The following is a 23,761-nucleotide window of genomic DNA, read 5'->3' as shown; positions in this document are numbered from 1 at the left end:
CAACCACCTGAGTCACTGGGCCATTTCTCTGGTTTCTTAACAGCCATCTATGGCAACCAGGTAGAGATTGGGAAGAACAACACACTGACCTTTCTCTCCTTCTGTCTTCTATCTCCTGCCTGTGCCTACCATTGACCAAAAACAACCAGAAGCCAAAGGGCAAAGAACTATCAGTGTGGTCCATACAGGTTTCTCCTGAGACATAGAGCAGAATGGAAAAGGGTACATGGAAGGTACAGCACATTAAGCACAGACCATAGTTTCCTGAAAAATATCATGGCAGAAACCCCATCACCAGTGTTTAGCTTGCTCTTTTTTTTTAGTTCCTTGAGGTATAAAGTTAAGTTATTGATTTGGGATCTTTCTTTTTTTTTTTAATATAAGCACTTACAGCTATGAATTTCCCTCTGAACACTGCTTTTGCTGCATTTCACAAGTTTTGGTATGCTATGATTTCATTTTTGTTCATCTCAAAGTATTTTCCAGTCTAACTTGTAATTTCTTCTTTGACCCATTGGTTAAAAATGTGTTGTTTAACTGCCATATATTTGTGAATTGTCTGGTTTTCTTTCTGTTGCTGATTTCTCATGTCATTCCACTGTGGTCAGAGAAGATTCTTTGGATGATTTCAATCCATCACCAGGGTTTAATTCAACAAAAGTGAACTACTAAACCACAATGAGGTACCACTTTGCATCTCTTAGGGTGGCTATAATTTAAAAAAATGGAAAATAACAAATATTGGCAAGGATGTGGAAACATTCAACCCTCATACACTGCTGCTGGGAATATACACCACTATGGAAAACAATCTGGTGATTCCTCAAAAAGTTAAACAAAGAATTACCTTATGATCCAACAATTCCACTCCTAGCTACATGCCCGAAGGGATTGGAAACAGGGATTCAAACAGATATTTATGCAGAAATGTTCATAGCAGCACTATTCACGGTAGCCAACAGGTGGAAACAAACCAAGTGTCCATTAACAGGTGAATGGATAAACAAAATGTATATCCATACAACGGGATATTATTCTGCCATCAAAAAGAATGAGGTTCTGATACATGTTACTACATGGATGAATCTTCAAAACATTATGCTAAGTGAAATAAGTCATGCACAAAAGGACATATATTAAATGATTTTATTTATTTGAAATATCGAGAATAGGCGTATTTATAGTAACAGAAAGTAAATTAGAGGTTACCAGAGACTGGGAGGAGTGGGAAATGGGGGGCCATTGCTTAATGGATACAGAGTTTCAGTTTGGGACGATGAAAAGAAGTTTGGGAAATAGATGGTGGTGATGGTTGTACAAAACTGTGAATGTAATTAATGCCACTGAATGGTACACTAAGAAAAAGTTCAGCTAGCAAATTTTATGTTATATATGTTTTACCACAATAACGTTTTTAAATTCCCCCTTCTTTTTTTTTCTCCCATCATACACCTTGGATCATAAAGGATCCAAAGGGAAGAGAGCTAGAGGATCATCATGAAAATAACTGCAGTTCAGCGTGCGATTCTGACAGGAAAAATAAACAAAGGCAGCCTTGGGTTGATGGCAAACAGCCCCCATCCCTCAGAAAACGTGGGAAAAGTTCTGAATGAGACAAAAATAAAAGGATACTGAAACGAGTATCAATCCCTGCTCAGTGCTGATTAAATCACTACCCTTTATTGTCTGTCAAGGTTGAGCCGTCAGTGGCACCTTCCACTGGTGACCATCCTGCACTGCAGACCATGTTGCATTCCCCCCAAAGTCAAGGTGATCAAGACAAAAGGAGAAGGCAACCTACGGAGTTCACGCTAGGTATCAGACATTATTCGTTAATTACCTTATTACATATGCTATTTCATTTAAGGTTCTCGGTGTGGCCCGGATTTTCCAGGTGGGGAAACTGAGTGTCAGGCCGGGAACATGATCATGAAAAAGCTAGAGCAGGAAGGTAAAGCAAGTGTTTATTTAAAACTCCGGCAGCTTCGCGCCAGGGTCCTTCTCAGAGCCACCCTGACCTCCTTGTTGCGCAGCGTGTACACCACCGGGTTCAGCAGCGGCGTCACCACCGTGTAGAAGACAGCCACCAGGCGGTCCTGGCTGGGGTTTCCTCCAGACTCAGGCCGCAGGTAGATGACAGAGGCGCAGCCAAAATGCACAATGACCACGGTGATGTGGGCCGCGCAGGTGGAGAAGGCCTTGTGGCGGCCAGCAGCCGAGGGGATCCTCACGATGGCGGCCACGATGAAGGCATAGGAGAGGAGGATGAGGAGAAAGGAGGCCAGCACCACAAGGATGCTCAGGAAGAAGATGGCCAGAGCTTTGCCTGTACTCTCAGCACAGCTGAGCTTCAGGACCGGGGCAATGTCACAGAAGAAGTGCTCTACACGGTTGCTGCTGCAGAAGGGCGAGGAGAAGATCATGCTGGTCTCGATCAGGGCCACGGAGAACCCGGAGCAGAAAACCAGGGCTCCCAGGCAAAGGCAGACTGTAGGTCTCATGACCACCGCGTAATGCAGGGGATAACAGATGGCTACATAGCGGTCATAGCCCATCAGGGTCAGGAGGAAGCAGTGGCTGCAGCCCAGGCCCAGGAAGAAGAACATCTGAGCCCGACAGCCAGCAATGGAGATGGCCTGGCTCTCCATGAGCAGATGAACCAGCATATTGGGGATGGTGACCAGCGTGTAGCAGGTCTCAGAGAGGGACAGCACTGCCAGGAAGCGGTACATGGGCGTGTGAAGCATCTGATCCACGTGGATGATGGTGATGATAGTGACATTGCCACTGAGGGTGACCAGGTACATGAGCAGGAACAGCGTGAAGAGGATGGTCCTCAGGTCTGGGAGATTGGAGAAACCCACCAGCACAAACTCTGTCACTAGCCAGGTGGCGTTTTCCCACTGTTCTTCAGGAGTCTGAGAGGAAAGGACAGAGTAAATGCAACAGAGCAAACTAAGAGTCTGCTACCCAAAGGGGACCGGTGGCATGAAAGAATCATCCTTGTTTTACAAAAAAAGAAGAGCCTCAGAAGTGACGTCATTTTTTTCCTACTGTCACCCAGCTAGCAAGAGTCTCTTCGATAACAAGAAAATCATAGACATGGAAACAACCTAAGTGCCTGTCAACAGATAACTGGATAAAGGAAATGTGGTGATATATACAATAGAATATTATTCAGCCATGAGAAAGAATGAAATCCTGCCATTTGCGACAACAGGGATGGACTTTCAGGGCATTATGTTAAGTGAAATAATTCAGACAGAGAAAGATAAATACCATATGCTCTCACTTATAAGTGGAATCTAAAAGAGCCACACTCATAAAAACAGAGTAAAATGGTGGTTACCAGGGGCTGGGGGGAGGGGAAAAAGGAGAGATGCTGTTTAAGGGTACAAATTTGCAACTAGTAGATAAATAAGTCTGGAGAGCTAATGCACAGTAGAGTGAATATCGACAACGATATTGTATTATAATCATCAAACTTACTAAGAGACGACATCATAATTATTCCCACCACAAAGAAGAAATGATAATTCTGTGACAGGACAGAGGTGTTAATTATTGCTACAATGGCAATTACATTACAACATGTAAATGTATCAAATTAACATGTTAGACCATACACCTAATTTACACAAGCTTATATGTCCCATACATTTCAATTTTTAAAAAAGAAAAGAAAATCACAAGAACCTGTAAGGAATAGAAACTACATTTGGGGTAGGAAAGATGGTAAGAACATCAGTGCCTTAGTTTGAGCCTCCTAGAAACAGATCCTGAGGCAAGGATTCAAGAGCAAATAGTTTATCGGGGCTGTTATCTCCCAAAACATGGGTGGGAGAGAAGGGGAGGGAGAGAGAGAAGGAAATCCCCACTGTGGGCAACCAGAATTTAATCCCACCTGGGGAACCCTGAGGGACAGTGAGGAAGCTAGGGTGTTTATCCATCAATCCCCTGTTTGTCATTGCTTGAGAGTTTCTGCCAGGAAAAATGAATCTCCCAGCACTTCCAACTTGGCACATGTGCAGGGAATTCAAGGCCTCACTGGTGAGAAAGAATTAACAGGGGCCAGGTTACAGTGTCTGCCACAGTCCAGATCCCCGAGAAAGGCAAAGCTTGTAACATTGTTGTTATCTAAATTTATTTCAATTTTATAAAAACTTAAAATTTTTATATTTTAGGCTTGCAAAGTTGTAGCCCTGAAGATTATATTCACCTGGTGTAAAGGTGAATATAATCTTCACTTTTAAAAGTTCCTTTATTTCTTCTGATCTTAAAAGAAATTTAAACAACGTCATGGGCCCCCTTCATATTAGGTTGGTGCACACGTAATTGCGGTTTTTGCAATTATTTTTAACTTTTTAAACCGCAATTAGGTTTGCACCAACCTAATAGTATTGTGAGCCCCAGGCACTGTGCCTAATGGATACACCTGTGTTCACTAAATGGAAAGTCACTCTGAAATGATTGGCCATTCTAATTCAAATTATGAGACTTCATAGAAAGCCTGGATTGGCAATATTTTATCATTTTATAATCCATTAATCAATTTCCCAATATATATATATATATATATATGTGTGTGTGTGTATATATATATATATATATATATATATATATATATATATATTTGAATGTTTCTGAGAGTATTTTCCACTCATTTGGAACATGGGACTCTGTTTTAAAGGAAATGGTCCTAATGCAATCTTTCCCTGCTTATCAAGAGTTAATTTGTTTAGAAATAAACAATTGAGCCTGGAGAGTCTCAAATACCATCTCAGAGACAAGGAGGCAAGGACTCTCACAATGAAACCACAAGTAGATGGTTTATGCACCATCTAGTGGCATTTGAGGTAATCTGCAAGCCAGTGACACATAAAAAAGCAAAGATAAATAAATGCCTCTCTATGGCCCTGAAAATACTCATCCACAGCAATGGGACCAGAGAAATTGAGAATGATCGTTTAAGTGTTTTGAAAGTTTGCTGAAATTTTAATTCTGGGAAAATAAATTTTAGATGTTAGTTCTGAAGCTATATAGAGGAAAAACAACAAAAATGTGCTTGGTGGAGTCCAAAGGTATTCTGGTTATAAAGATAACACAAGACAGGACCATCAGAGAACTTAACAGAAGCAATGTGAGAGAGGGATGCCCTTTTTTTCATGAAGAAAAGAAAATCAGGATGCAGGAAGCAGGCAGTCATGTTGATCAAGCACAGGGATGCATACTTCTTCTGTAAAGGGCCAGATGGTAAATATTTTAGGCTCTATGGGCTGTACAGTGTCTGTAGCGACTGCTCAGTTCTGCCATTCCAGTGTGAAAGTAGTCACAGACAATGTATAAACAAGTGTGCGTGGCTGTGCTTCAATAAAACTTTATTTACAAAAACAGGTAGGATGCAGGATTTGGCGCTCAGACTAGTTTGCAACCCTTGATCTAGCACAAGTAAAACTAAAAGAATCTTCATCTTAGGGAAACTCCAGTGAGGTCCTCTGAGGGATTTATGCTATGAAAAAAAGCAATGCTTGACTTGAAATCTTCAGAAACCAAAGTAAAATGAAAGTCCAAAACCAAGAATCTCATACTCAGCTTAAGAAAGCTATCTAAGAAATGGCACACTGGGCAAAGTTGCCCAGAGCATGTGTCTAAAAGAGGCCCTTTTACTGCAAATTAAACAATATCAGAGAGAACATCAGAGCCCTTACATAGGGAGAATGATAGAAACAATATACCTAGAAGCCTGCATGGAGAAAAAAGTATTTGGCTATGACTATTTAAAAATATAATTTCTGAAGACCACGAGACATTGTTAAATGGAAACAAACTTACAGGCAAACCACAAATCAGAAAAAGTTGTGGCCCAAAGAAAATGCTTAGCTTTTACAAATCATTAAAATAAAATAAATGAGTCCTGGGAATATAATGTACAGCATGGTGACTATAGTTTAAAATACTGTAGTGTATATTTTCAAGTTGCTAAGAGAGTAGATCTTAAAAGTTCTCATCATAAGAAAAAAATTTGTAACTATGTGTGGTGATGGATGTTAGACTTACTGTGGTGATCATTTTGCAATATATACACATATCGAATCATTATGTTATACACCTGAAATTTTTTAAAAACTTTTATTTAAGTGTGTTTTCCCAGGACCCATCAGCTCCAAGTCAAGTAGTTGTTTCAATCTAGGTGTGGAGCTCACAGTGGCCCATGTGGGGATCGAACCGGCAACCTTGATATTAAGAGCACCGTGCTCTAACCAACTGAGCTAACCGGCCGCCCCTGTACACCTGAAATTAATGGTATATGTCGATTATACCTTAATATTTAAAAAAAAAAAAGAAGAAGAAGAAAGAAATGAACACCCAGGCCCACCTCCAATATTTGTAGGGTTCGAATGAAGGCTTACATACCATACAACTGACTATTTAAAGTCTAAAATTAACAAACAAATGAAATATGTTCTAACTCCTCACATTGAGGAACATACCTTCATAATGATCTGGAAATGACCTCCAGGAATAAGTCAGCCCTTCTTGGGCATCTTAAAGAAGGGAATTGTAAAGGAAACCCCTCAACGTGCACCTGGCGTACTCTCTGCCACAGTTATTCAGCCTCTGCTTACATGCCTTCAGCGACAGGGAGGTCGCTCCCGGACAAAAATCCCTATGACACGGAGCAGAAATCCTGTGCTCAAGATAGCCCTTCAGTGACCTGCAGGGACCAAAAGGTTGAGCTCTGGAATCAGACAAGCCTGGATTTGAATGTGGATGCTTTTACCTACTAGGGGCAGATATGACCCTGGACAGCTGGCTTTGCCCCTCTGAGCCTCATCTGTGAACGTGGAGATCGATCCCGTGAATTCACAGATAAGAGTCAGTGAGATTCCCTGAGCAGTGCTATGAACGCTTTGGTCTCAGACTCCTTGCAGGAAGAGCATGATTGCTATTCTCTGCTTTGCACTGCGGGGAACGCAGGGCATAGACAGAATAATCTGCTCACACTCTACTGTCGTGGTACCAGGATTTGAAGCCAGGAGTCTGGCTCTGGAGGCTGTGCTTTCAGGGCTGCGAGTTTGCAGGCCCACCTTTCATTCTACACATATTCACCGAGCACCTGTTCTATGCCCAGTGCTTCTCTGGACACTGAGGACACAGCAGGGAACTAAACAGAAAGACATCCCAGCCTTGGAGAAGCAGAAAGTTCTAGGGAAGTGAATCGAGAATAAGCAATGAATGCTATAACTGCATAAGTGAAACTGTCTACGTGGTACAGAAAAAGAAAAAGCAGAGCCTAGGATGGTCAGGAAAGGGCTTGTGGAGGTTTAATGTTCAGTCACTCCGGAATATCTTGTTTCCCATCCCTCATTTTCAGATCCGCATAGTGGACTCGTAAGGACAGCCAAGCCCAACTGTCCATATTTGCATAGCTAGACCCCATGAAAATTACCCCCATGGAGAGCTCACCAGGCCAGCTGCTTGCTTAGGGGTAGAAGTCGTGGTAGCCAGTGGGTGCTGAGCTGGGGGGGGGGGGCATACTGACGCCACCCCCCCACTGTGAGGGTGAGGGATGAGGAACGCATGGGATTAAGGTCTGGAGTCTTTCTTTTTCCTCTTTCTTCTCATCCGGAAGCCCCCCCAAAAGCAGGATCCCCTTCCCTACCAGCTTTGAGTCCTTGCCGGTGACTATATGAGTAAGTGTGCATTCATGCGCACGAAGCTCCAGGGTGTGTGCGTGCCTGTGTGTGCCTGCTGCTTGCAAGGCACATGTGTGTGCATTCACTTTGCACTCCATGTGCTCACCCACACTTGAGCTGGGGGGTGGGTTGGTGTAGCTTCTCCAGCTAGACAAAGGCCCTGAATCCACACTCACCATAGCCGAGGGAGGTTCCCGCCTGCATCCCTCTCTGCTCACTGCCTGAGAGAGGAGGGGCTGGGGACCTGGGTCCTGTTATACAAGGGGTCCCTGGAGCTGCTGTCCCAGGGGCCCCCCAGTCACTAACAAGACCCCCCAGGGCTCAGGCTGGCAATACCCTATGGGTTTTTCACTACTGGAAACTGGAGACCCCAGGGTCCACATCCCCGGTGCCCAGGCTCTTATGGCAAAAAGTGGGGGAAGGACTAATTATGATTTCTTTTTGTGGATGGCAATCACAAATGGACCCCTCACTCCGCCAGTACTCCCAGTGCCCATTGTTGCCCACCGCTCACCCCAAAGAAGAGGCACCCCCAGCCCTGCCCTCAAGAGGGGAAGGAAGGAGTACCTGTCTAGTTGCTAAATAGGATGATGCCCATTCATGAATCACTAAATAAAGCCAATAAGATCTTCAAATTGTTTTTAAAAGGGGAAGGGGAGTGTCATGCTGGGTGTCATGTAGGGTCTCAGCTCCCGCTCCCCACATAAGAATGAAGGACATGGTGAGGCCAAAAAGGAACACCCACGGAGCCATAGATAGGGGAGTCATACCACTATAGTCTCCCTGGCAGCTGGGTTGGAGACATAGGAAGCAGGAGCCACACGATCTGCAACCTGCCGACCGCTTGTCTCTGCCAACCAACTGACCTCACTTGCTAGCTTCAATCTGCCATGCTAACTGCAATCCGTGCTTGCCAGCTCAGCCACCATCTTCTTGCCAGCCCCCTTTTTCTGCTAGTGTAGCCACAGCAGTTATATTAGTGGCCAATGGCTCACTGGTTACAGCTGACAGCCACCTAGCCACAGCTGATGGCCATTCAATTACAGTCGATGGCCATTTACTACCTGAGCCAGCACCTTTCCATGTGAGGCCGAGAGCCTGGAAACTGCACTCCTGGCTCTGTCCCCACACGGAGGAAGAAGTAGATCACTTGTTATTATACAAATGCTGCTCGGGCTTAACTTCTCCTAGTGACCCCAGTTCCTCAATCTCTCTCCCTGTTCTCCCCAGAATTAATTAGTTGCCAAATCTTCTCTACTCTTCCTCCTCATCTTCCTCATCCCTTCAGCCCTACCCTAACTCAAGCTGCATCATTTCCATCTGTCACAAAAGCCTGCAGTGTCTCCTCCCTCCAGTTCTTCCTCTGTACCAGCCACCCCAACAAGAGCTCTGGCTGTGTTCCCGCTCTACTCAGGGACTGTCCATGGCTCCCCATTGCCCTCAGAGTAACGTTTAAAATTCTCCATCCTCACATTCAAGACCCTTGTGATCTGGCCTCCGCTACCTTCTCTAGCTCCAAATCCACCCATTGTTCCCTGCAAAGCGACGCATGTCCATTTATTAAATTACTAATAAATAAGGAAGTGAGGTGCAGACTCAGCCATTCCGAATTGCTGACCCTTCCTCTGAGATTTCCATGCTGGTTCACGCTATTTTGCCCCTCTCATGTTCTTTCTCTTCCCCTCCTCCTCGGTTCCTGGCAAATTCCTACGCCTCCTGAAAGACAGGTCTCTAGCATAAAGAAGATATACACACATCTTTTATCCATTTAGCTCATGTGAATAGTGCTGCATTGAACACAAGAGTCCTGACTAAGAAATTTAACCTCATGAGTTAAATTTCATGACTGGACATGAGTACAGTCTCAAGATTTTGCATCCCTGCTCTATGCCAACAACCCCTGTCATAGCTTGGGATTAAGGAACGCATGGGATTAAGGTCTGGAGTCTTTCTTTTTCCTCTTTCTTCTCATCCGGAAGCCCCGCCCAAAAGCAGGATCCCCTTCCCTACCACCTTTGAGTCCTGGCAGGTGACTATATGAGTATGTGTGCATTTGTGCGCACGAAGCTCCAGGGTGTGTGCGTGCCTGTGTGTGCACAACCAGAAGCAGCCCTGAGACAAGGATTTGAGTAGAAGTTTATTTGGGAGGTGGCCCCAAAAAACGTAAGTAGGGGAGTGGAGAAATGAGAAAAGACAGGGAAAGAGCATATGTTATCAGGAAAGTTACCCCTGTGACAGCTGGGCTTCATTCCCACTACAAAGCTCTGGGAAGCAGCATGGAACACTTATTAGTTGCTTCCATAGAATTCCTGCTTCTGCAAACCTGACTGCCCCTCAGTATACCACAACCCCAGTTCCAGAGCACAGACGGATTGCTTTAAGAAATAAGTACATCCCATGTTGCATTGCCATAGTGATTGGTTAGAGCAGCAGTGCTGAAAAGCAATCTTACCCCCGGGAGACAAGTGGCAATGTCTGGAGACGTTTTCGGTTGTCACAATGAAGAAGGGACATGTAGTGGGAGGGGGCCAGGGATGCTGTTAAACATCCTACAACCTACAGGAGAGCCCCCCATCAATAGCATAGGATGATCTGGGCCCAAATGTCAATAGTGCCAACGCTGAGAAACTGTCAGTTAGAAGAGGCACACATGACCAAATTGGAGTCGATACAAAATCAACCCCAAGACTAGAAGCTTCTCAATTCCCTGGAAAGTGCAATATGGTCTATGATCTTTGCACCTATTTTGCTAACACAGAGTGAAGGCTGGTGTTGTGTGGGTGGGAAGAGAAGGGGGGTTGGGTACCATATAGAACCTGAGGATGACACTAATGCCCAGAGGAAAATCTGTAGAGATGAAGAGAAATTCAGCCTTTGTAAACCTCATTTGAGCCACTAGATCAAATCTCCCCTGAAGCTGGTCCTTTTTAGTTATATAAGCTAATAAATTCTTTTTTTTAAGCCAGATGGGTAGATTGTTGTGTCATGTGCAACCAAGAGCAGGGGAATCAATGAACAGTTCCCCAAGTGACAGGTAAATCAATGAACATTATCCCATTCTCTTTTCCTGGAGGAACCCAGTGTGAACACAACCTTGTCTTGGAGCACAATTAGTTGCAAGACATAGAAACCCACCCAAGCTGGTATATGTAAAGGAGTATTTATTACATAAGTGCAGCACTGTCTCCAGACCCCATGGAAGCATGAAGAGGAGGTGAGTTTCACGCAGAACCAGCATCAGGCACTTAAAAGGCAATTAATAAATACCTGTGATGTCAATGGAATGATGCTGCTCAATTAACTGGAATTAATATTTCTTCTGAGATGCTCCTTCCAACTCTAGAACTATTTGAGCACTCATCTCTGATTCTCCTTGCATCTTGCATATTGCTCCATTCTTCTGCTGTTTGCACCCCAAACTGGCCACCGGTATTTCTTAATCTGCCTGTGGCTTTAAAAGCTCCACCAACTGACAGCTTTCTAAGCATCTCCATTAAACAATGTTCTCAAGTGAGAGAATCTGATTGGCTCATCCTAAGTCAGGTGACCACCTCTGATCCAATCAGTGGTGCCATCTACCAAAAGAACCATGAGTGGGCAGCCAAGCCAAATGGGTTTAAACCAAGATGGGAGTTCAAGTTAGCCTTGGAGAGACAGAAGCCCCACCACTATCACCCCCCACCTTACCTAGACACAGACCAACGACACTGAGTGTTAACTACTCCTTTATTAGGTGGTGATGGGAGTGGGGGCTGTACAATACAAGGCCTGGGAATTTAGCTACACAGGGATTGTGACCAGAAGCCATATTATAAAAATAGCCTAAAAATACTTCTATTCTGCATGGGGCTGGGTCAGGGGAGTACCAGGAGAAGGGGTGCCACTCAGGCAGGTCCTTCCTGTCCAGTAGTCCCATATGTACAGGGAGACAAAATGAAATGCACATATCTCCCCTCGTCCTCATATTCCCACCAGCCACCCCCCAGTTCCCAAAGAGAGGTGGCCCAGGCTCCAGGGTGGGGGAAGTGTTTGCAGTGGGCTCTCTGGGGCAGAAGGGCCCTTCCCCCAGCAAAGCTATAGAACACGTTCCATCTGGAATGCAGTGAAGTGAGGGAGGTGGGGTGGGGAGGGGGCTCCCACGTCTTGCCAACCCCCGGCCTCAGAGGATGAGCCTACTTGGTACGTACCAGGGTCATGTACTCAGTACACAGGATCCCAGTCATGCCTGTGTACTCAGTACACAGAATCCAGCTTGGCCGAATGGGCCCACAGACTCAGCCCCACGGGGGTACTGGGGGATATGCAGGGGGCAGGGAACATCTCCATATATATATTTTGTAAAAAATAATAATAATAATAATAAGTTTGTTTAAATGAATTTGTTTCTATACAAAATGTAAAAAAAATAATAATAATCCACTCGTGTCAGAGCGTGAGGAGTGAGAGAGGTCAGAGGAAGCAAGAAAGAAAGGAGGAAAGACAGAATTGGGGAGCAGGTAGAGGGGAGGGCAGGAGGAGGTCCCAGACTCATCACAAGACCCAGGGGGTTGGGATCAGCCCACACCCCCTATAAATAAAGGAAGACTGAAGCCCTAGACTGGTGACCTATGGAAGGTCACACTGCAAGGTGGGGATGGTACAGGAGGGTTGGTGAAGAGAGAGAAGAGAATGAAAAGAATGAAAGGGAAGAGGACAGAAAGAGAGAGCAAGGATGGGCTGTCTCTACAGACCCCCAAAAATCCAAGAACTGAGAAGCGTCTCAGGCCAACACCTGCCTCTTGGGGGTAACTTCAGGCTGGGGCCCGAGCTGGGTCTGGGCCTGAGCCAAGGGGCCAGGGACAGACAGGGGCAGCGGCTGGGCAGGCAGTGTCCCAGCGGCTGTAGCTGTGGCCCCAGTGGCAGTGGCTGGGCTGGGTGTGGAGTCGGACCAGTCTGAGAGTGAGGGAGGTGAGGGGCTGGCCCAGTGCTCAGGGGACTCAGGGGATGGGGTCAGGTAAGGATGCTCGCTGGGGACCCGCAGGAAGTGGGACTTGGGGGGGCTGCTGTGGGCCCCAGCTGCCGGGTACTCCTCACCATGTCCCGGGGCTGCCAGGTATGGCGGGGGCCGCTCCTGCGGGGACACAGGGGTCCCAGGATTCAGCAGCTGGGGTCCTGGTGCCAGTGGCAGTAGAAACGAGGGGCCTGGGGTGGCAGGCGGGGGCAGCCGGGCCCAGTCAAGGGGAACAGCCACAGGGTTCAGCAAACCCAGGCTGAGGACACAGCCCCCGGTGGGCTGGCGCCCTAGACCTGCACGGCCCACGCCACCAAGTTGTGCCAGGGATACAGCCGTGGCAGTGGCACCCGTGTAGGGTCCCTCTAGAGGGAAGCCTCCAGGGGACGCAGGGGGCCCACCGAAGGGCCTCGGGGAGTCCAGTGAGTCCACAGGCGAGAGTGTAACTGAGCTCTCGGCCAGGGGGCCTGGGCAGGCCAGTGTCAGCTTCTTGCCCCGGCCCCGGGTGCCCTGCAGCCCTAGCCCTGCCTTCCCTGGCGGCCTCCGGCTCTTCTTGCCCCCCGACTGTGCCACCTTGAGGCCTGGGAGGAAGGCCCCAGGTGGGCAGAGCAGAGGCCCCAGACCATGGGGGCCAGGGGGGCTGCGGGGCCCATTGGGCTGGTCCAGCAGACGCACGATGTCCTGATGCAGCCTCTCCTGGGCCACATCGCGTGGCAGCCTGTCCAGGTGGTCAGTGATCTCACGGTTTGCGAAATGGTCCAGCAGCAGCTTGGCAGCCTCGTAGCTGCCCTCCCGGGCTGCCAAGAATAGCGGAGTCTCCTCCTGGGGAGGCCCAGAACCCACAAGATGTCAGGGTCACAAGGACCAGGATGAACTCTCAGTTAACATCATGAGAGCTAAGAGTTCATACTCTCCAGCCCGACAGACCTGGGTTAGAATGCCAGCTGTGGCCCGGGAGCCTGGGCAAATTCTTTCCTTTAAACCACATTCATGGAACACTTGTTAAGCTCCAGGCCCCAGAGCCAGGATTAGGGTGAGGCACTCGCCTGAGGTACAAAATGTAATGGGGCAACAAAAACCTCAGTCATCAAAATATTGTAATGCAATGTTTTTTAAAAATGCAAATTAATGCAAAAAAGTCCATAACAAATAAATAAAATAGGGAAATTTTTAAGAAGGATAGAATTCACCCCTGTGCCCCTCTGAGCTTCATTCTTCTCATCTGTGAAACGAGGAGAGTAATGCCACCTTGCCAGGCTTTTTAAACAATGATCATGATAGTTACCTTTTATTAAGGATCCATTAAGCACATTACTTCACTGAATCCTCGGAAGAGGCAATGAGATGTACTACTGCTTCCCCACTTCACAGATGAGAACAGAAGTTCAGAGGAGGTAAGAAACTTACCCAAAGTCACACTGCAACTGCCACACACTTACTTCCTCTTCTGATCTACTGTTGGAGCCTCTTGTGCCCAAATCCCACCCCTGAAAGCTGGCTGCAGGCCAGGGAAATGTCCCCACTAGCCTACCCCACCCTGCTCTCTGTTACCTGGGGGGGGGGGGGCGATGGCAGGGCTGACCCCCAGGTGGGCCAAGGGCGAGGGCTCACCTTGCTATCCTGCATGTCCTTGTTGGCGCCATTTTTGAGCAGGGCCAAGGTCGCCTCCACGTTGTTGACAGCTGCAGCCCAGTGTAAGGCTGATTTCCCTGGTGGGGGAGGAGAGAGGTCAGGGTCAGAATCAGGCTCATGTCCTGGCTCCCAAGGCAGGGACACAGGAAGTGCCCAGAATATGGCCTGGGGGCATGGGGAGGGTGGGAGAAGCAGACCTCCGATAAATATCTGAGCACCTGTATTTGGGTCTGCATGCAGACCTTTCCAAGGGAGACACTGTACATGGGTGTGCACACCTGTGCATGTGACTCTTCATACACAGAGGGAACTGTGAGGCCCTCACTTGTGCTGTCCAATGCTGTAGCCTTCAATCACAGGTGCCTTTTTAGATTTAAATTAAATAAAATAGGCACCAAGACCATTCAATGGGGAACAGATAGCTTTCTCAACAAATGATCCGGAGACAGATGTATCTCCACATTTTGTCTATCACACCACATACGAAAAATAACTCAAAATGAATCAAAGACCTAAGTGTAAGAGCTCAAACTATAAAACATTTAAAAGAAAACATAGGAGTATATCTTCACAACCTTGAATTAGGCAAAGGATTCTTAGATATGACAACAAAACACAAGCAACAATAACAACAACAAGAACAGATATATTGGACATCATCAAAATGAAAACTTTTGTGCTTCTAAGGACATTAAAAAGTGAAAAAGAAAAGCTACAAATTGGGAGAAATATTTTAAACTCATATCTGATAAAAGACATATGTAGAATATATAAACAACTCTTTTAACTCGATAATAAAAAAAAAAAAAATCACCCAATTAAAAATGGGCAAAGAATCTGAACAGACGTTTCTCCAAAGGAGATAGTCAAATGGCCAATAAGTGCATGAAAAGATGTTCAATGTCATTAACCATCAGGGAAATAAAAATCAAAACCACAATGAGATATGAATTCACACCCACTAGGAGTGGCTATAAACAAAAAGACAGATAATCAAAAGTGTTGGCAAGGACATGGAGATATTAGAACCCTCATACACTATTGGTGGAAATGAAAAATGGGGCACCCATTGTGGAAAACAGTCTGGCAGATCCTCAAAAGTTTAAACAGTTATCATGTGACCCAGAAATTCTGCTCCTAGGTATCTACCTAAGAAAAATGAAGATACGTCCACACAAAAACTCGCACACGAATATTCATAGCAGTACTATTCATAAAAAGTAGAAACAACCCAAACGTCCATCAAGGATGAAAAGATAAACAAAATGTGGTGTATTCATGCAATAAAATATTATTTGGTCATTTAAAAAAGTAATACTGATACATACTATAACATTCGTGAACCTTGAAAACATTATGCTAAGTGAAAGAAACCAGCCAAATAAAAGCACATATTGTATGACTCCATTTATAGGAAACAGCCAGAATAGGCAAATCCAGAGAGACAGGAAGTATATTAGTGGTTGCCAGGGTCTGGGAAGATGAGGGGTTTAGCGGACGGGGGATGGGAAGAAGGAGGTGATGGCTAAGAGGCCATTTTCAGGTAATAGAAATGTTCTAAAATTTCTTGTGATGATGTTTGCACAACTATGTGATTATACTAAAAGCCAGTGGGTTTTATGTAAGTGGGTAATTGCATCTCAATAAAGCTTATTTTTCAAAGCAGGCAAAACAAAGGTTAAACCAGTAAATGAAATAAAACACTTCTTTGTCCTCCCTAGCCACATTTCAAGGGCTCAATAGCCACGTGTTGCCAGTGGCTACCATATTGGACAACACAGACTGAGACTATTTCCATCATCACAGAAACTTCTATTGCACAGTGCTCCTTTCGAGCCGTATTTCTCAACCAGAGGTGATTTACCCTACCAGGGGCATTCAGCAATGTCAGGAGACATTTTTGGCTGTCCTAACTGGTAGGTGGGATGCTACCGGTATCTAGTGGTTCAAGGCCAGGGGTACTGCTTAACATCCTGCAACCGCCCCACCACCAAAAATGATCCGACCCCAAATGTCAGTGGTACCAAGGTTGAGAAAACCTGCTCTAAAGGATGTTTGTGCACATCTGAGTGTATCTACGGCTGTGTGAGATCCTCTGGACATGAGGTCCTCTGTCCAAGCAAGCCGCCCCTAGGGAGGGAGCACTAGTCACGATGACAGATTTGGACAATTTACAAATTTATTACACCATCTGCCCAGCAGGTGGCAGCAGAGTAAGTTCTTCTAACAAAGTAGTTGGAAATGAAGTGTCTTGGGGAAGGATGCCTTTTTCTAAATCATTGACGGGCCCTAAGAGCTAGTGGATGCCATGAAAAAAAAAAAAGTGTGAGAGTGTAAGTCCATGTTGAAGCCCTGTTATGTGTACATGAACTTCAGTGACTGGGTCGAAACGTGGGTGTGAGCTCAAGACAGTCAGGGTCCACGTGACACCCTCTTACCCCCACCCCCCCACAATCCCCACCAACCTACCAAGCTCATCCACAGCATTGACGTCAGCGTGGCTGGCGATGAGCTCTTCCACCATGCCCTCCACCGCCAGGCGGGCCGCCAGGATCAGTGCCGTCGAACCATCTGCCATGCGAGCATCCAGGTCTGTGGAGCGGTTCCGGATGAGAATCTAGGGGACAGGGGGTGCAGCAGGGGTGGTCACGGCAGGAACAGGGGGACCAAGAGCACCTCTAAGCCCTTGGAGGTCCCCAACCCCAATCAACGAGGTTCAGGGAGCAGCTACTTTCCAGAAACTGTACTCCCACATATCCCCATTTTATAAATGAGAAAAATGAGCTCTGAAAGGCAGAAGTGGGATTTGAACCCAGATCTGTCTGATGCTTGTCCCAGCTATGAAGTGAAAAGGGGCAGGCCCATCTCACCTGGAAAACACCCTGCGCATCGGCGGTGACAGCTGTGTGCAGGGGGGTCCGGCCCGAGTGGTCCTGGGCGTTGGTGTCGGCCCCAGCGTCCAACAGCCGCTTAGCCGCATCGGCCCGGGCATAACGGGCAGCCAGGTGCAGGGCGGTCTCGCCTGTGCGGTCAGTCCGTGCCCCGAGTTGGGCCCCCTGGCAGATCAGGTCTGAGATGATGCTTGCTGATGTGTCTTCTGCCTCATCCTCCTCAGTCGGCATCGGCTCCAGGGCCCCCCCGCAAAAGGAGGCCAGCATTAACGGAGTGAAGCCATCTGCAAGAAACAGGAGCATGTCACAAGGGAGGTGGACACAGAGGCCTTTCCAGGGAATCCTATTGAGGGCACTGCATTAGGAGGAAGTGGGACACATGGAAGTACATCTGCACAAATGCTGTGTCAAGTGCCCCAGAAGCCAACCCAGGATGAAGATTCATGGGCATGTGATTTATCACAGAAGGGCTCCTACTAGGCACAAGGGGACAAAAGACAAAGGAGGGAGGAAGTCAAAGACGCATGCACCTCAGACAAATTCCCGGTGGGTTATTTCAGCCTGATCCCAAAGCTTAGCTGGAGGCCACTACATCTAGTGTTATCATCCAGTTGGAGGCAAAGGAGCTGTGCCTTTCATATACCCACACCCACTGGTTAGGAGTGCCCCTAGGGAAATAAAACCCCTGAGGGACTTCAAAAGAGAGCCACAGGTGCAGGCCATTTAGAGCAAAAGCAAAATGGAACTGGGGGAGGAATAACCTGAAATAGGACAAAGATTAATGCAACAGGATCTAGATAACAGTCCGCTGCGTGAGCATTTGCCTGGTGCACTTAGGGAGACTCTTGCACCACATTCTCCAACCTCAAACTCTGAGTAGAGCAGAAGTCGTCCCTCCCTTAGGGACAGGTATGTGGCCCAGACCTGGTCAATCTGCATATTCCAGCCCTTAGGCCACACTGATTAGTTCAGGATGAGCATGTGACCCTAGTCTGTCCAATCAGAACTCATCTTGGGACTTTTGCTGGTGCAGATGGGAAAAAGGTTTTGTAAGGCTGGTCCCGCCTGCAGGCAAGGTGTCCCCAGGAGAAAACCTGCCTGGGCTGGAGCCAAGAGGTGGTGAATCCTGGATCCAAATGTGCCTGATGCTTCCAGTTACAAGAGCCAGTAAATTCCTTGTTTTACTTAACTAGCTTGAGTTGGGCCATTAGCACTTACAACAAAGAGTCCTAATGAACATACAGCCCAGCAGACAAACACCTAGACACACCTAGCTCTCCCCAGAACACAGACCCAGACACAAATTCTCACAAGGACAGGTAAGGGGAATCCTGGGTAGGGAGGAGGGTGCCGTCACTTACCGGGGCCTCGCACATTGACGTCCATCCCATCGGCATCTGCATCGCCCTGCGGAGGTGTCAAGGCCATGGCTGGTGCCACACGGATGTCGGCAGCAACCAGGTGGTGTTGAGTCCACTGACGGCAATCTACAGCATCCTCGGCCCCCACGCCAGGCTCCTCCACCTAGAGGCACAAGGACCCGGGTTCTCTTAACGAGTTGGAAGAGAGACAGTTAGAGGGACAGTCTGGGCATCCCCACAGGTTGCTCTCATGAAGATACATACACAGCCCCCCAAAACCTGATTGTGTTCTAGATAGGGAAACAGGAAATTGACATACTGGAGCTCAGAGAACGCGTAAGAAGAAAAACTGGGATTTTAATCCAAATTGGAAAGAGGGAAGCACTGGGAACTTAAGGTGGAGGATCAAGGAAGAGACATAGAGTGTAGCACCTGGCAGCACATACCTGTCTATACGCTAGACATGAACACACCAAAAAGGAGATAAAAGAACAATTGTACTGCCAACAGCACCAAGAAGCATAAAATATTTAGAATTAAATTCAACAGAATGCAAAACTTATATTCTGGAAACTACAAATCACTGGTAAAAGAAATGTGGGGGCAAGGGGGTCCTCCAAGGATCAGTATTAATCTGTGAACATGAATATAATCATGACGTATCAGGACCAAACAGTCACATACAAACGTACTGATTTCATTCACAAGCATAGCACCTGCATCCCTCGCAGGAGCTTAATAAATTTCAGACTCATGGTCCAAAAGGCATGAGTGATGTTATGGAAAGAGGACAGAATATCCTTAGCCAGCCTGCCAGGGCACTTAAGAGCTTTGGGCATCAAACATAGAGCCTGATCAAGGCCAATCTGAGCTTAAGGATCCAGGTGACTTCCTCTGGGCTCTCCTACTGACCACTGGGGCCCCACCCAGGACCCTGAAGGCAGGAGTCAGAGGAGGGGGCACAACCTTCAGTCGCTTGGCCTCTGGGCACTCCGTGTCCATCCAGTCTGTGGCCACCTCCCCCATTAGACTCTCGCCCTTGGCCATGTTCCTGTGGGGACAATGGGAAGGGCATAGGGGAGAGAAGACAATGGAGACATGTGACCTGGGAGGATTTGGGATAGGGTCAGAGCAGAGGTCCCAGAGGTGAGGTCAGGGTCTGGAGTTGGGATAGGTCAGCAGGCACAGAGGGCAGGGTCGAGGTACAGGGTCTAATGGGGGTTGCAAGATGGGGTCAAGGTCACAGGGGATATAGTCAGGGGTTATGGTGAGTGATGGCCAGGGTCTTAAGGTGGAACCGTGGGACAGGAGTGGGATCATAGGTCAGAGCAGTGAACTATGGGATAGGTGAGGGTCATAGGCATACATCAAGGGTTACAGAAGATGACATCGGGGTCGCGGAGGATGGGTTAGCTTCATAACAGGTAAGAGATGTACCCAGGATGACAAGGTTGTGAAAAGGGGCCAGGGGGTCATGGAGTCACAGGAAAAGGGTAAATTGAGGGGTTATATCAGGGTGGGGTTGAGGGTCTTGAGAGACAGGCAAAGGAGTTGGAGGTGAGGCCCAGCAGCAAGGCCAGCAATGAGGATTATGGGAAACAGACACTGAGTTGGGATGAAAAGGGGATCAGAGGGGAGGTCAAGGTTCAGTGTGGGTTAGAGCTAGAGAGGTCAGGGGTCAGTAATAGGTTGGGGTACAGACAGGGGTCATGAGGTCAGCAATCATGTGGGAATGAATGCTGAGTATCAGGGTAAAGTCTGAGAAGCCAGGATCAGGGTGGGGTCAGAGTGGGGTCAGGATAGGATCTGAGTCAGGGGAACTGGGATATAGAAAGTGGGGTCAGGGGTCACAAATCAGGGGTGATCCCCAGGGTTCATACAGTCAGTGGTCAAGGGGATGGACACTGGGATCCAAGCTGGAGTCTGAAGTTAGGGTCCAGTTGGGGTGAGAAGTCAGAGTCAGGCCAAGGTGGATTCAAGGGCTCACAAGGCCCCTCAAGTCAGGTATGGGGCGTGGGCAGGGTACTCACTTCATGCCCAGCGCATCTTGGCCCACAGGCTCCCGCCGGCCCTTATGGCCAGCGGCTCCATCCTTGTGCAGTGCAAAGCCCTCAGGGAACCAGAGGGTGCTGTGCTCACGCTTGCGCCGGGCCACCATGACGCCCAGTACCAGGATGACCAGCAAGAAGACAGCGCTGGCAGCCAGCAGTGGCAGCAGTGGCACACTTGGCTCTGGCAGCTCCAGCGGCTCCCCTGTCGGCAATAAATGGGGGACTTCAACCATGGCCCAGGACCAAGCCACCATGAGAGTCCCAGTTCCGCCCTGGTCACCCGCCAGCCAGGCTCACCCCGCACAGCCCGCAGGGGGTACGGGAAGTCCAAGCGTTCCACTGCTGACAATGCTCCCAGGTAATCAGCTGCGCTCTGAGCATCAGGGAAGCAGTGGTCATTCTCTGGTGACTGCAGGCACAGCCGGTTGTCAATCTCCAGCATCACCACTGAGCTGTGTGGACACAGGGTAGGGACAGGCTGGCTCAATGGGGCACCTGCTGCCAGCCTGGCACCAAGCCTCATCCCCCTCCCCAGCGCCAGGCTCCAAAGAGCTCACCATGTCGCTATGGCCCACCTGCCCCCATCTGGCATCCAACCCCACCACACCCCCAAAACCAGTCTTGCCCTGGCTACCAGTGTCCCCTGAGCCATGATTCCAATGGGCATTGTTTTCATGTCAACATCTCTCACGGATGCTGTTGGCACATGCCCAGCTCTCCCGCATCAGGTTGGTGCATCCATCTCCCAACTACTATGAGCACTGGCTTCTAACAGCTGACAGCCATCCCTCCTCCGGAGAACTGGCCTTAGCAGAGTGGGAAACCCCTCCTTTGGGAGGTGACACCCCTTAGGTGAGCCCTCAGCCAGTGACTGGCTGATGCAGCCTGTACAAACGCTGACCCTCCTGTCTCAAAGTGGGACTGATGCTGAGGTGCTCTTCACGCTCCAGAGCTCAGTGAGGAATTGGACGAAAGCTAGACCCCTGCTTCAGCTTCCCCCGCCCCATCCTGCTGCCCTCATCCCTCTCCCCTGAGACCACCCCTTCGATAGGGCACACATATCTGAATCCCCTTCTCAGGCTCTGCTTCCAGAAACCCAGCTCTCTAACTCTCTCTTTCCTTGGGGTCCCCAATACCCTGCATCCTGATCTCTCCCTGTTTCCCAGCTGCCCCTTCTCCTCATAACCACAGAACCCATTCAAACTGGTCCTATCCTGTTTCTAACAAGACCTGGAACCAAAGGTTACCCCACTTAGGAGTAACACCTGTGAACATAACTCATGAGTAACCCTTGTGAAGGCTTAACTGCTCTCCCCATGGAACCAATGGACCAGGACATAACTGCAACCTGAACACCAAAACCCCTTCGGAAGCAAAGGGTCCATTGTCCAGGAAGATCTGGTGCTGAAACCTCTTAAATATTGCCCCAAACTCTGGATCGGGAAGATAGATTTAAGCCTTGCCTCCTGGCTACTTGCCAGCCAAACATGCAAATGAAAGCTCTTTCTTTTCTCAAAAGCCAGTACGTCAGGCAGCAAGCCCTTGCTTGGTAAAACTCTTTTCTGATCTAATTTTCCTCAACCAATCCTTAGGTCTCAGTGTCCCAGGATCATTCTTCTGTCCCTCCCATGGCTTCGATGATTGCCAACACTCTTTTGACTTTCTTGTCTCTGTCTTCAGTCCCTGGTCACTTTCTGGGAGTCTCCACGATACCCTCAGACCCCTCAGATTCTTCAAGCCCCAAAGCAACCCTGACTTTTCACCCTGTGTCCTCAATTTGATGAGACGTCCTCCAGCCACTCACCCCAGCTAGGGGCTGGCACATCAGACACTCTCATCCATTTCTCCTAGTCCAGTCACCCAGTCAGAGCCTGAGCCCCCCATCTCTAAAATCTAGCCCTGCTCTCGGTGTCAGGGCCCCACCCTGCTCAAAGGCCACACCTCCCTTTGGCTCCTCTACCAGGCCACCAGCAGGAGAGTTCTATATTTTCCATTTCTAAACAAACTAACAAAAACTACACATGCATCAAATATATGGTGATGGAAAGAGAACTGACTCTGGGTGGTGAACACACAATGGGATTTATAGATGATGTATGACAGAATTGTACACCTGAAACCTATGTAATTTTACTAACAATTGTCACCCCAATAAACTTTAGTTTAAAAAAAAAAAAAACTACACAAGCTCTTAACCACTCTTCTATACCCCTGCCTCTCCAGAAGGAGGAAGCTCTATATCCAGGGGCAATCCTGCTCCCCAAAGGACCCTTGCCCATGTCTGTCACATCTTAGGGGTGGGGTGCTACTTGCATCAAATTAGGGGGAGGCCAGAGATGCTGCTCAACACCTTACAGTGCACAGGACGCCCCCACAGCAAAGAATGGTCTGGCCCCAAAGATCAGCGCTGTCAAAGTTGAGACGCGCTGGATTTATTGCCAAGAATGTCAAGTGGAAACACAGCAGACCTGATCCGCGGCGCCCCTCTCCCGTCCCCTGCTCACTGCCTGAGCAGCCCCCACGGCTCCCTGGGGTGGAACCACTCACCCGATCACCTCGGGGGCCAGCTCCCTCCGGTTCCGGGCTTCGGAGCCAGGGCCAGGCCGGTGGTAAGGGAAGACCATGGCCTGGCCGTTCTCGTCCAGGCGGAAGCGCAGCGAGGTGCGCAGGATGCCGCTGAGCCGCTGCAGGAAGTCGGCACTGGAGCGCAGCAGCTCCTCGGGCGGCAGCAGCACGGTGAGCACCAGCACGCCGCGGGCCAGCAGGGCCGGCACCTCGCCCGCGCAGTCCAGCCCGTCCCAGCCGCACTCCTCTGTGTTGCAGCCCTGATCGCAGCGGCCGTCCGCAAAGTGGTCTGCGCAGTACTTCTCATAGACCGGGCTGGTGGTGGAGAGGGGCAGTGTCAGGGGGCCTCCGACCACCTGCACACATAGCACAGAGCACCCCAACTCCGGAGACAGAACGGGGACAGGAAGCAAGCCCAGAGGACTAGAATGTATCCGCATGGGTCAGGCTTTCCTGCAAATCCGTCCATTTGCTCAGTAACTAGTAATAAATCACTATTGATAGAAGTCTGCTAAGTTCTGAGCGCTGCTATAGGCACCCAGGGTATGTCCAGGCACAAATCCTTGAACACGTG

The 23,761-nt window shown here is 48.4% G+C and overlaps 2 protein-coding genes across 2 annotated transcripts in view; both read right to left on the bottom strand.

Annotated features, from left to right (window-relative positions):
* Positions 1 to 1,177: 1,177 nt before the first annotated feature.
* LOC109449962 (olfactory receptor 10T2) lies at positions 1,178 to 7,876 on the bottom strand. Its single transcript, XM_074338714.1, has 3 exons — positions 7,804 to 7,876; positions 7,468 to 7,520; positions 1,178 to 2,918 (listed from the first exon to the last, which is right to left on the bottom strand). The coding sequence occupies exons 1-3, from the start codon at positions 7,874 to 7,876 to the stop codon at positions 1,965 to 1,967; spliced, it is 1,080 nt and encodes a 359-aa protein (XP_074194815.1). The 3' UTR covers positions 1,178 to 1,964.
* A 3,529-nt stretch (positions 7,877 to 11,405) lies between these two features.
* Positions 11,406 to 23,761, bottom strand: part of NOTCH3 (notch receptor 3) — a 30,536-nt gene continuing 18,180 nt past the window's right edge. The window contains exons 25-33 of the mRNA XM_074338033.1: positions 23,170 to 23,502; positions 20,920 to 21,074; positions 20,602 to 20,824; positions 19,538 to 19,622; positions 18,572 to 18,734; positions 17,190 to 17,494; positions 16,789 to 16,936; positions 14,299 to 14,396; positions 11,406 to 13,509 (exon numbers count right to left, since the gene is read on the bottom strand). Of these exons, the coding sequence (XP_074194134.1) occupies positions 12,457 to 13,509; positions 14,299 to 14,396; positions 16,789 to 16,936; positions 17,190 to 17,494; positions 18,572 to 18,734; positions 19,538 to 19,622; positions 20,602 to 20,824; positions 20,920 to 21,074; positions 23,170 to 23,502 (2,563 nt within the window). The 3' untranslated portion in view covers positions 11,406 to 12,456. The remainder of the gene's footprint in view (positions 13,510 to 14,298; positions 14,397 to 16,788; positions 16,937 to 17,189; positions 17,495 to 18,571; positions 18,735 to 19,537; positions 19,623 to 20,601; positions 20,825 to 20,919; positions 21,075 to 23,169; positions 23,503 to 23,761) is intronic.

This window comes from Rhinolophus sinicus, linkage group LG07 (genome assembly GCF_036562045.2).
Source record: "Rhinolophus sinicus isolate RSC01 linkage group LG07, ASM3656204v1, whole genome shotgun sequence".
NCBI classification, from domain to species: domain Eukaryota; kingdom Metazoa; phylum Chordata; class Mammalia; order Chiroptera; family Rhinolophidae; genus Rhinolophus; species Rhinolophus sinicus.
Note: the sequence above shows the minus strand (reverse complement) of the source record. Positions and strands in the feature narration are given on the sequence as shown.

Excerpts from the sequence above, each read along its gene's own strand:
- LOC109449962 (XM_074338714.1), bottom strand. The coding sequence starts at position 7,876 with ATGGTGAGTGTGGATTCAGGGCCTTTGTCTAGCTGGAGAAGCTACACC. Across the intron at positions 7,521-7,803 it reads ACCCCCCAGCTCAAGTGTGG|CTCAGCACCCACTGGCTACC; the intron begins GTGAGCACATGG and ends CCCCCCCCCCAG. Across the intron at positions 2,919-7,467 it reads CTAAGCAAGCAGCTGGCCTG|ACTCCTGAAGAACAGTGGGA; the intron begins GTGAGCTCTCCA and ends CTTTCCTCTCAG.